This window comes from Acomys minous (genome assembly GCF_964271855.1).
Source record: "Acomys minous genome assembly, chromosome: 9".
Taxonomy (NCBI): Eukaryota; Metazoa; Chordata; class Mammalia; order Rodentia; family Muridae; genus Acomys; species Acomys minous.
This window is the reverse complement of record NC_140490.1, coordinates 78,784,866-78,797,766: the sequence shown is the minus strand read 5'-3', so window position 1 is coordinate 78,797,766 and position 12,901 is coordinate 78,784,866. Positions and strand designations below refer to the sequence as shown.

Genomic DNA, 12,901 nt, shown 5'->3' with positions numbered 1-12,901 from the left:
TTACTGGTCTGGGCTGCAAATATGTTGGCTTAATTTTATGTAATGTGTAAATAATGATTGGCAAGTGAGAATTCTACCACTGAACCACCAATGCGTAAATGATGATTGGAATCTAGAAACATAGTCTGGTATCAGAAGTAATATTTGACAAGTATGGGTTATGTGAGTTATGTCTTTCTCAATTCAAGGAAATGAAAGATACTATTCTTAATTTCAGGAAAGCTTGTGGCTATTGTAGTCATTGATGAGAAAAACACATCACTTGAGCATACCAAGTATAGTTGCTTTGAAACAGATTTAAGCTTCAAATGCCATGCCAGCTTTGTGTAGTCTACATAGAGTGTCTTGCAACAGATGTTGTAATGGGATAGTTAAACCTTTTAATTGAAGAGGTGACATATTTATGTATTTATTCTTCTACAGATTAAAGTCAATTGTTCAAGAAGTTGCTAGAGATTTCAGAGACCACTTCCATAGGTATGTGCATGTTTTCTGAAAAGTTGACTTTGTTTGAAAGTTTGTCACTGTTTAATTCGGTTTATCAGTGAAGTAAATTAAAAGTAGTTAAGATCCCTAATCTCAAAAATTTAAGGCTGGCATCTTAGATGCTCTAAGGTCTAAATGCATGGGCTCTGACACAGCACTAAGTGGAAAATTCCACACCTGCCTTCCCATGATAGTGGTCAGAACACAAAGTCATGTTAAAGAATTGTGATACTTCCTTCATGGTATGTGTATAAGGTATATATGAGGAGGGAAAAATGAGTTCTGTATTTTTTTTAATTCACTTTATATCCTGTCATAGCCCCATCCCTCCTCTCCTCACAGGCCCACGCTCCCTCCCCCTCCTCCCTCCCCCATCCCCTCTTCCTCAAAAAAGGGGAACCTCCTTCCCTTCTATCCCAGCTCATCAAATCACATCAGGACTAAGTGTGTCTTCTTCCCCTGTGGCCTGCTAAGGTTGTCCCACCAGGGGGAAATGATCAAACAACAGCCAACAGAGTCCATGTCAGAGAGAGCCCCCACTCCTCTTACTAGTGGACCCACAGAAAGCCTGAGCTGCCCATCAGCTACATCTGTGTAGGGAGAGATGTGCAGGGATAAAGTTAGAGCAGAGATTGAAGGAATGTCCAACCAGTGCTTGGCTCAACCTAAGACCCACCCATGGGAGAGAGCCAGCCCTGACACTATTAAAGATATTCTTATCTAAAGATTTGCTTGCAGGCAGGAGCCTAGCATAGTTGTCTTCTGAGAGGCTCCACCCAGTAGCAGTTAGAAACAGTCGCAGCCAAACACAAGGCAATGTACAGGAATTCTTGTGGAAAAGGGGGAAGGGGAAAAGGACCTGGAGGTGACAGGAGCACCCCAAGAAGACCAACAGAGCCAACTGACAGCGCCAGCCTGGAGACTGAAGCACCAACCAAAGACTCTGCATGAGTTCTGTACTGAACATTTGGGTCCCTGCCCTAGGGAGCTCATTGTACGCAAATCCAAACCATGAAAACTCAGAAATGTCAAACACTTCTGGGCCCCAGCATTTCAGATAAGAGAGATCATATCTCATACTTTGAAAGGTAAATCAAGAATTAATTGACCTGGAGCTTCCAGTCAGCATGAGGACATATCTATGCCACATCTTAAAAGTTGGAGAAGCTGCTGCACCCAGTCATTTATAATTCATCCCATTCCTACTTCTTGAGAGTGTTTGACACATGTTTTATGGTAGAAGAATATTCACATAAATTTGCAAATTTGAAACAATTTAAATGAACACTCACATGCCAGGAAAGTGATTGTAAAAAAAAAAACTCAAAATACTAATGAAATGTAAAAAGTTACTTAGGAATAAGAATTTTTGCTGTATTTCATTTTTTTATGTTTGTTGCTGCTACCAAAACAGCAAGAGAAACCTCGAGGATTCATTATTTTCTTTGTATAAAATCTACTAAAAGTTCATTGTGCAATTCTCATGGTACATGGTAGCTGACCTCTTCTGAGTGATCCTATTTCACAGTAAATCCACTTTTTTTTTATTTTCTTTTTTGGTTTTTTGAGACAAGGTTTCTCTGTGTAATGGTCCTCGCTATGTGCAACTCTCCTTGTAGACCAGGCTTGCCTTGAACTCACAGAGATCCACCTGCCTCTGCCTCCCTGAGTGCTAGGATTAAAGGCGTGTGCCACCACACCTGGCTCACTTTCTTTAAATGTATTTTACTTGCAGCACATTTCATTCCCTGTCTTTTAAACATGTATAGTGAGGTGAAATGTCCAGTTTGTTGGTTGTGTATTTGCTTATCAAAACTGAGTAGAAAACACTCTGGTGTAAATGTCAGGGGTTCCATGTTCAGTGTTGGAAGTTTATGTGCTTACAAGTTCTAGTTTGTGGTGTGTACCTTTTTTCTCTTAATCCAATAGTGTGCTCTTTCTCTTCTTTCTCTTTGTTGTTGCTTGTGTCTTACAGAGATTTTCAGTTTGGCCATATGGATGGAAATGACTATATAAACACCTTGCTGATGGAGTAAGTAAAGTATTGATGGTTTTTCCACTTTGATATTACTAATTTTGAGAGATGGAGAGCGACTTAATTAGCTGGAAAAAACATACCAAAAAGCACTTTCTGTCATTTTCTGATGCTGACATCCCCCCAATAAATGTCTGATTTTATTTTATAAATCCTGTATTTTGAATTTATTAAGATTTAATTTTATTCTTTACTATAAAGATTGTCTCCCACTTCAACATAATAACATTTTCAAATCATTCTATAATAGGTAAATTTATAGTTTTTATAATACATATTTTAATAAGTTATTGTGGGCTGGTAAGGTTGTTCACTGAGTAGAGCCACTTCCTCATAGGCCTGACAACTTGAGTTTGATCCCCATATGCCACAAGGTGTCAGAAGAGGCCCAATCCTGAGAGTTGTCTGACTTCCACATGCAATAATCGAAGATGCTTGAAGTAATTGACAGTATTTTTTCTTTGTTCTTTTTTTTTTTTCTTAATTTTCTTTACATCCCATTTCAATCCACTGCTCAGTGGAGCCTCTCAGAGGACACCTATGCTAGGCTTCTGTCTGCAAACATAGCAGAATATTGTTAATAGTGTCAGGGGTTGGCTCTCTCCCATGGGGTGGTACGAGGCTGTAGTTGGACTTTCCTTCAGTGTCTGCTCTGTCTTTATCCCTGCACATCTTGTAGGCAGGGTAAATTTGGGGTCGAAGTTTTTATGGGTGGGCTGGTGTTCCCATCCCTCCACTATGAGTCCTATCTAGTTAGAGGATATTCTTTAAATTTTAAAATTTCACGCCAGGTGTGGTAGTCGGAGGCAGAGGCAGGTGGATTGCTGTGAGTTCAAAGCCCGTCTGGTCTACAAAGTAAGTCCAAGCTACATAGAGAAACCATCTTGAGAAAATAAATAAATAAATAAATAAATAAATAAAATTTCACTGACAGATTCATGCAAGTGTAGAATAAATTTTAGATATTTTTTAACCATCTTTCCCTCCCTTTCTCCCCCACATCTTTCTCTGAAACACTTCTGCCCAATAAGTCTGAGTTGTTTGCATAAGTGTGTGATAGGTTATTGGTAACTTCACTGAAGAAAATTATAACCTCCTGACCCGAAAGCTACTAACTACCAGTAATCACACAGGAAGAGACAGGACCTCGTAGGCCCCTTCCTTGTGCATGATGAAATGCTGACAGACCCAGTCTCATGCAGGGCTTACACAGAGAACCACATGTTCAGTGAGTTCATAGTTGCAGCAGCTGTGTTATGTACAGCACTCATCTTTTTGCAGCACAACTCCCCATTCTTTAGAGTTTATGTTTTTTTCCCATTTCCACTTCCATCCCTCTTCCACATTGTTTCCCAAATGGCACTAAAGTTTTAATAATGTTTAAAAAAAAAAGAAAAAGAAAAAGAAAGGAAAACAATTGTTTATAAATTTCCTATTGCTCATAGAACAATTATTGTGTATAGAAGTTGTAAAGTTGATCTTGTATAAACCTAAGAGGAAAGATATTCTGTATAACCCTATAATGGAAATTCATTTTTTTTTCAGTATATGATAGGGACTTTGATAAGACCATTTAAGTTGATAGATTCATTTTTTAAATGTTTGCAGCATTCCGCAGCACTTTTGCTCCAATAACTAACATCATAATCCACGATGATAGTATCTAGCAGTAGGTAAGCATTTAATTCGTAGTTTAGTCAGTTGTAAGATCTTAGCTCAAATTACAGTCACAACATCATAGTCAGCTTAAGTTGTTAGGTTTGAAGGGTGTGTTTTAGTTTTTTTGTCTTTGACAAATACCTGAGGGAAACGTTTTAAAGGAGGTAAAATTTATTTTGGTATGTAAGTCTCAGTCAGTGTTGGTGGGTTCTGCTGCTTTCAGTCTGAATGAGGCAGATCATCGTGGCAGCAGGAATTGTATGGCTGATACTCCTCACCTTAGGTGACTAAGAAGTAAAAGTAGAGGAAGAGAAAAGGAAGCAGGAGAAACCTTCAGTGTCATGTTACCAGTGACTTGATAGATCTAGCCAGCTTAACTGTAGAAGACTCCTCTGCCTACAAAGATGATGTCACCAGCTGGGGGCCTTCACACACGAGCCTTTCCAGGCCATTTCATATTCAAGCCATGACAGCAGGGCTTAAGTGCCAAGGTGTGACCTGCCTGGTGAATGTTTAAGTACATTGGAAAATATATGTGTCCTCTTGTTGGGTAGAGTGACAGGAGACTACAGAGAATTCACAATAGTGTTTATTTAACATGTATGTTTACTCAGTGTATACAAGGAACCATTCTGAAGGGTTAGCTTGAATTTTCTCATGTAATTGTGTAGCAAGTTAGGTACTATTGGTTTCCATATTTTATAAGAAAAAAGCTTTACATGTAAGAAGCTAAAGTTCTTGACTAACATGCTGCAGTGTTAAGAGAAAGCTCCAGATTCAAACAGTGTGGTTCCAGAGACCACTCTCTTGCCTGTTGGGGTTTCTGAGTACCATCTGAGGTAGAGTTAAACGTTATTAGTATTCTGTATAGTACTGTGCAGAAATGTATACTTTGCACAGCACTTTTAATCACTTAGGTGTTGGTTTTTAGAATATTTTCATGCAATCTTGATTAATGGTAAAGTTTATACAAACTTTGAAAGCTTCCTGTAAACCACAGAGGTAAAGATATTAAAAATCTCTTTTCTTCTCTAACTATAGCTACTTAGATGTAATTGAGCGCTAGAGTATTTATTATTGCTGTGCTTAATATAAATTTTTATTTTTTTTTCTAGTGAGTTGACAGTCCCAACCATAGTTGTACTGAATACTTCTAACCAACAGTACTTTTTGCTAGATCGACATATTAAGGATGCCAGTGACATGGTCCAGTTCATTAACAGCATTTTGGATGGTACAGTACCAGTAAGTGTTTCAGATCCATTTCAGAGGGATGAAGGGAAAGAGGCACAAGAGAAACTAGCAGTTCTTTACCTTAGATCCTGAAAAGAGTAGGTATTCATTGCTTGGAGGGAAGAGGGAATCAGCTTCCACCCACTGCTTTCTCCTGCCTCATTCAGTCAGCCTATTAGAGCCTCACAGGGGCAAATGTCCCTCAAAGAGTTATTTGGGACACTGTTGCCTATCACAGTGATGGGGAAAGTATTCTTGGCCTCTAGAGCTGGTAGAGATATTAGGAGGTTTGTGACCCGGAATAATGCTTTTTTAGAGAATTTTCCTGGCATGACCCTTTGGAGTCAGTTGAATTAAGGACAACTGAATTAAGTTAGCCAGACTATGAAAACCAGTTTTTTAAACCATCAAGAAATGTATTGAGGGGCTGGAGAGATGGCTCAGTGGGTAAGAGCACCACCTGCTCTTCCAAAGGTCCTGAGTTCAATTCCCAGCAATCACATGGTGGCTCACAGCCATCCATAATGTAGTGTGATGTGATGCCCTCTTCTGGCCTGAAGGTGTACATGCAGACAGAACACTGTATACATAATAAATAAATAAATCTTAAAAAAAAAAAAAAAAAAGAAAGAAAGAAAGAAAAAAAAGAAATGTATTGAGAACCAGAGCTCCAGCAAAGAGTTCTAAAAATAATCATGTGAAAGAATTGTCATAAAGACTATGTGATCTTATTTTTTCCTTTTTCTATTCTTTTTGTTACTGTAATTCTTATTGTAGTATTTCTCAAACTAGGCTGCAACTCATTGAACAGTCGTGAAAACATATCTTAATTCAGTAATTTAAAAAAAAGTCAGAATGAGTCTTTGTTGCTTCAGTGATAATTTAATTATTGTTTTGTTTTTTACATGTTTTTTTCAGTTTTACACAGACTTTGGGAAGCTCCCTGAGTCACATAGTAGCAATATGTTACTGTGTTGAAGTGTTGTTTTGATTGAAAGAAACTGAGTTATAGTAGTGAGAGCCCTTTTGTTTGTGAGTTAGTGAAACCTGACCAGACTCTTGTAACAGATATGTCATTGGTCCTATAGCTTAGCAATTCAAAGAATGGTCCAGACTTCTGGGGTAGCTAGATGCCAAGGTTTGATATCCCCAGGAACTTTTCTCTGCACTCATCTCAGCACTATCTGTTGAGCTCCGTCTGCATGAAGATGTTCCTACTTAGTAAGAAAGTCTTTGGCCACACTGTAGCTAAGCAGCCAGAGAAACTCAGAGCTTGTGCAAGCCTAGGGAGGGTGGGCCACCTTCCAGCAAGCCACAAGGATTATAAGTAAAGGAAGAATGAATTGTTTAGAGTACGTTAACATGATAAGTAGGAATATATATATTTAACGTGAATATATAAGTGGTATAAATATTTAACATGATTTTTGGGGACTAGGGTATAATATTTTTTGAATCAATATTTTTACTTCTAGCTATATTTTTATGTACGTAACATAACGAACTACTAATATGTGTATAACTTGTCTTATTCTTATTAAATTAAAGGCCCAAGGAGGTGATAGCATTTTGCAGAGATTAAAAAGAATAGTATTTGATGCCAAATCTACAATTGTGGTAAGTTCTGGCAGTTAATTTAGTGTCTTCAATAACTGAAAATTTTGGCATTGTCAGTCTGCTCTCTGTTTCTTTCAACTTGCCTTCTTTCTTTAATACTTTATTTCTTTATATGGCAGGCTTAAATTGTAGAATTAAAATGTGAATTAATTCTCTAACAGTTCATTTGTTCATCCCAACTGTCTTGCTCCATGCCACTTTTCATTTGTTGAGGCAAAGGCAACCATGAAAATGTGGCCTTATTGGTAAGGAATAAATTTGGGTAATCTGAATTATCCATACATAACATCCTTCTGTTTATCACTATCCTGTTTCCACCTAAATGGTTTGTCCTCTTTGTATTTTGTCTGACAGCTGCCCTCACTTTCACTCAGGACCACACATCCTCTCAACAGTCTTCAGTCCACTACACAGTGTCACAACAGCCATCAGTTCTGAGCACTTCCTTTCCCTTTTCCAGTGATACTCACCAGAAGACCTCACCCATCTGAAGTACTTTCCTTACTGGCTTTTAAATATTGCTGAGGCTTTCTAGGGCTAGAGTCAGTAGTCATACATTGTCGTGTTCTGCTTCTTTCTCACTCATCCTCAAATTTCCACCTCTTATTCTGTGAATCAACCAAAATTACCTTTTGTTCTCTGTATTCTTTTAGAGTAACAGACCCAACCCATGAAATAAATCTTAGTGGTAAAACCAATTCACGTAACAGGAAATAGCACATAACATAAGAGGAAGTAGTAAATTAATAAAGCTTTACTAACAACCAGATGACTCAGATATTAGAATGTCATGTGAAGAGAGTATGTATAGGGCTGTAAATAGATGGCTCTGTAGTTAAGAGCTGGTACTTTTTACAAAGGACCTAAGTTCAGTTCCCAGCTCATAACCTCCCATGACTCCAGCTACAGGAGATCTGATACCTCTGGCCTCCAGGCACCTACACACACAGACATACACACATAAATCTTTAAGTATGTGTGTGTGTGTATGAGCATGAATATTAACTCTTTACCAGAAAGAACCCACAAGCAACTTCCTAGAGTTTAACACATAGATAATAATCATCTAAGAGATATTTATAGGCGATAAGAGAAAAAGAAAGGTCTTGATAATCAGACTATTTGATTGCTTATCCTGTTGCCTGTAGCCATTTCTGCACACATGCACACTTACATGTGCATATATGAGCATAGAATTTTTGTTTATGGAGTCTTTTTGTTTGTTTTTATTTTTCGAGTCAAGATTTCACTTGTAGTCCTCGCTGTCCTGGACTCCTCTTTGTAGACCTGGCTGGCCTCGAACTCACAGAGATCCACCTGCCTCTGACTCCTGAGTGTTGGGATTAAAGATGTGAACCACCACATCGGGCTTTATTTATTGAGCCTTTAACATGGTAGATACTGCTCAGGTATTGACAGTTATTCATTGCAACTGAGTTCAGTAACAGTGAGAGAAAAGTTGTGTGGCTTTAAATTTACATCATGTTTTTTATGTCAGAATTCCATTGAAGTGCAACTGAATTCTCTCCCCACAGTCTATATTCAAGAGCTCTCCACTTATGGGCTGCTTTCTCTTTGGCCTGCCGCTGGGTGTCATCAGTATCATGTGCTGTGGAATCTATACAGCTGACACAGATGGAGGCTATATAGAAGAGCGATATGAAGTGTCCAAAAGCGAAATGGAAAACCAAGAACAGATAGAAGAGAACAAAGAGCAGGAGTCCAGCAGTGGAGGGTCTCTAGTGCCTGCGGTGCAAGAGCCCAAGGATGTATTAGAAAAGAAGAAAGATTGAGACTTCACAGAAAGAAAATATTTGATAAGATTTCAAATTATTAAAGAGTATTTATTGAATTTAGATATTTAATCATGATCTATTTACAGAAGAGAACATGTTCTTTGTATTTTGCTAACAACTGCATGAATTAAAGTAATCCTTCCATAAATGGAAGCTGTTTGGAGCAAAGAGATGAAGAGTTTGTCCAGAACAAAGTCAAATCGTTCTGTCAACTATTGTTCAGATGCCCAGTGTCTGTACACCTGTCTATGTGTGTGTTCTATGGCAAAGTTAAGAAACTTTGGCAGAATTTTAACTTGACCATTAAGGTGGAAGATGTGTGTTTTGCAAAGAGAAATAATACTTTCACCTACTATACCAATTCTCCTATATTTTGGATAAAGTTTATATAAACAGATGAAATCTTTAAAATTTAGACATTTTAAGAGAAACTGGTAATTTTTCCATCTATCAAATTTAAAGTTCTAAGTTTAAAAGTAGTGATTTTATATATAGCATAATGATTTTATTTTACTAGTTGTTTTTAAAGGAGAAATGTTACTTTTTTACTTAAACTCCACTGCATTATTACGATACGGGCATATGGTACCATGAAGTAGGAGAAGGATCTTGTAATTGACCTTTACAAAATGACCAAGATATGTGTGGAGTGGGGGCTGAAGCTGTGCTGTTTAGCAGAGCACACTGTCCACTACTGCAGGAAAGAGAGGCCATCTCACTTTTAGCCAAAGCAGCCTGGTATTTTGTTTTGTTTCATTTTTATTTTATAGCTTGATATTACTTACAATATTTCTATTAATTAAAAATGTTTTCATAAGAAATACAAATTACATTTTATGATATGTAAACTAATAATTTAAAATTTACTGCCACACCTCTATTGTGGGAGACTATAATATATCAGTGATACAATCAACATGTTAAACTCAGATATCATGGATAGAGAGAGTTCTCTTCTCTAGCCCCTCACCTTTGCCTCCATGACAGTCACGACCTCTCATGTTTTATCAGAATGCAGTCATGCCTAACAGTAGGTATTTTGTGATAATATGTTTACTACAGATCAGTTTGTTAATTTTGAGGCCTTCGTTTTAGCTAATTTCTGATTTTTTATTAGGTAATGTTTAGATTCTGTTCTTTGACTACTTTAGGGTTTGTTAAAAGGATCCACTGTGCATTTACAGACATCGTGTGTAGTTCCAACAGTGACATTTCTTGGGGCTTCTGCTTTGGTTGCCAGGGGAGCTTCTGATCTCAGATGCAATACTAATCAGCACTGAACTTAAACACGTGTGTCTGGAGCTAGGGAATTGCTAATCATAGTCTGTGTCCAAGTGTTCCTTTTCATAGTCAAAAGCATCCATTTTTAACATTTAATCATCATTAACTTTATTGATAATGTTATAAATATGTAGTCACAGGGAATTTTTAGGAAATAAAAGAATATTCTCTAATGGAAACTGGAGATACGCACTGTTAAAAGTTATTGTGAGCTGTGCATAGTGGCACACGCCCTTAATCCCAGCACTTGGGTGGCAGAGGGAGGAGGATCGCTGAGTTCGGAGCCAGCCTGGTCTACAAAGGAGTCCAGCACAGCCAAGGCTACACAGAGAAACCCTGGCTCAAAAAAAAGTTACTGTGAAAAGTAAGCTCCTCCAAAGAATAAAGATGATTCTTTAGGAAGGTTCATGGTAGTGGGCCCAATGGTCAAGCCTTTTTATAGGAGAAAAGACCTGAAGTGCATAGAGATTCCTCATTTATGATCCTGTATGGTAAGGAGAGAGACAAGGGAAGTCCCACCAGTATATTTTAGTATTGTTCATCACTGTCAACTATGTATGTATTTTGTCTTGTCAATCATCCCTTGTAAATAAGTTCTTAGTAAGAAAAAAAGAATAACTAAAGCACAGCTTTGCATCAATGAACAGAAGTGCAAAGATAATTCTTTGTTTTCGGCAATATTTTTCTTTACGAATGAGTCCTTTGGTTCTCTGCTGCAAAACAACTTTATACTGATCCTCATAGTCTATTTATACTTTTAAAATGTGCATCGGATAAAACAAAATGTGTATGTGGATTGTAAGTAAAGTTTTTTGTATTGAACTCTTTTTTACTTGTTTATTCTTAAGGACATTTTTATTTGCATTGTCAGGTTGCTCACATAAAAACAAAACAAAACTAAAATTTGTTCATTCATGTGCTTTTCTCTTGAGTGTGTTATCATTCTGAATACTGTATGCTTATCAGGAGAACATACTTTAGAATCAAGGCACCCCTCTTCATAATGTAGTAAATGATTGATACTCTAATTCCCATGGCTAAAAACCAACAACAGAATCCTTTCAGGAAAGTGGGATTCTGCCTTTTTTTTTTTTTTCATGTGTAAAGATCTGATTTCTGAAATTCAAAATCGTAGCTCATTGGTGCTCAACAACATTTAAGAGTATTTCAGAGAATGTGCATGTTTAGCCCAGCAACCCCAGCACCTCTGCCCTGAAATTCCTCTTTGTTGTGTTTACCAATATTTTGTAGTTTCTATTGTTTGAAATTTGTTTGAGATTTACTAGGTCTAGAGGTTTTGATTTCTTCCTTACTCAGAGGACTTTTGGAACCTGGTTTAGAACTCATGTAAAAGATGCCAAATGAGTAAAAGTAATGGAAAAGTCTCTTGAAGAGCTGAAGCAATTGTGTGTGTTGTTTGTTTTTACCCAGTTTTATTGCTCATGATGTTTCTAATATTTTGACTTGGTAGCTCTTTATTTTAAGAAAATAATATTTTCCAGCACTCGGAGGCAGAGTCCGGCCAATACATGTAAGTTCAAGGTCAGCCTGATCTTCAGAGTGAGGCTACACAGAGAAACCCTATTTTGAGGGAGAAAAGAAAAGTAATAATATTTTCATCAGTGTTTCATGATGAGATGAACGGGGGTAGGGGAGAAACCACTCACCTATTCTTACACAGAAATTGTTAAGTGTGGACTGTTTAGACTTAAGTGGCAGGACTGAATTTGCCATTTTCTTTTTATAAATATATATTTTTTCTGAATGTGCCTGAGCCCCAAGAATGAGAAAAAACAATAATTAATTGTAGAAATAATACATTTTCTAGTTTGGACTAAGCTATAAAGGTTTTTGAAAGTGTATTACTGTTAACTTGTCGAATTGTGATACTCTGCCTTATGACATCAATTGGAAACCTTTGTTTTTCTAAAATAAAGTAACTAAAAACATCATTGCATAACTGCTACCTTTAATACGTGTTTTTCAGAAGTTTGCCATTTGACTAGTTGTCTAAACAAAATAAGCTATAACTAATATTCCATACAATACTTTCATTTTAATAAGACATAGCTTATTAATAATCACAGAAATTTTAGATTTAAGCAGGCTTAGAAGAGAATTATATCCAAAACCCCAACACCCCTTTATCTACTTTTAATTTTATAAAACCTAATTTCTACAAAATTCAAAGTTAAAACTGGTGAACTTTGAATTAATAAATTAACGATTCTGAATACCATACTGTCCTGACCTCTCATTTTTATTATCAATGAACAGGCAATTTAAAGCATTGGAGGGGTGGCTATTTGTGTTTGATTTTTTTTTTCAACATTAAGTAAAGCACGTACATTATGAGTACATAAGTTTTACACAAATGTTAATTTTAAATTCCTGACATCAGATATGTTTTCATGAGGTGTTGAGACCAAGAATAACTGAGCTCAAAATATGAATTTGAACTTGATTTGCAGCTTATGAGCAGAAACAGACAGCTCAGCTATGTGTGAAGGAGGTGCCCTGTGTTATAAGTGGGTGGGGCACCATCTGTACGGGAGTTTTCTCCACCCTTGTGAAGTTAGAAAAGCCAGTTAACCTGTCCCACTTCCGAATTACCTGTGTCTTGAGGATAATGCTGCCTATCTGTGGATTTTTTAAAGTTAGAAGACCCCATGACTGACACAGCCACAATTCATTAATTGAGGATTACTGTTTAAATTTAATTGACTTCTCATTTAGAATTCTATCATTGACCTCAAGGAGAGGAAGGATCTAATAACAAATATTTAAGTTTAGT

At 37.0% G+C, this 12,901-nt stretch overlaps 1 protein-coding gene across 1 annotated transcript in view; it reads left to right on the top strand.

Moving 5' to 3' along the window:
• The window catches only part of LOC311604954 (protein disulfide-isomerase TMX3-like), a 29,176-nt gene extending 17,669 nt beyond the window's left edge, over positions 1 to 11,507 (top strand). Inside the window, exons 9-14 of the mRNA XM_084795188.1 lie at positions 218 to 275; positions 424 to 477; positions 2,462 to 2,518; positions 5,296 to 5,425; positions 6,962 to 7,030; positions 8,566 to 11,507. Coding sequence (XP_084651314.1) covers positions 218 to 275; positions 424 to 477; positions 2,462 to 2,518; positions 5,296 to 5,425; positions 6,962 to 7,030; positions 8,566 to 8,823 — 626 coding nt within the window. The 3' untranslated portion in view covers positions 8,824 to 11,507. The remainder of the gene's footprint in view (positions 1 to 217; positions 276 to 423; positions 478 to 2,461; positions 2,519 to 5,295; positions 5,426 to 6,961; positions 7,031 to 8,565) is intronic.
• Positions 11,508 to 12,901: the final 1,394 nt, after the last annotated feature.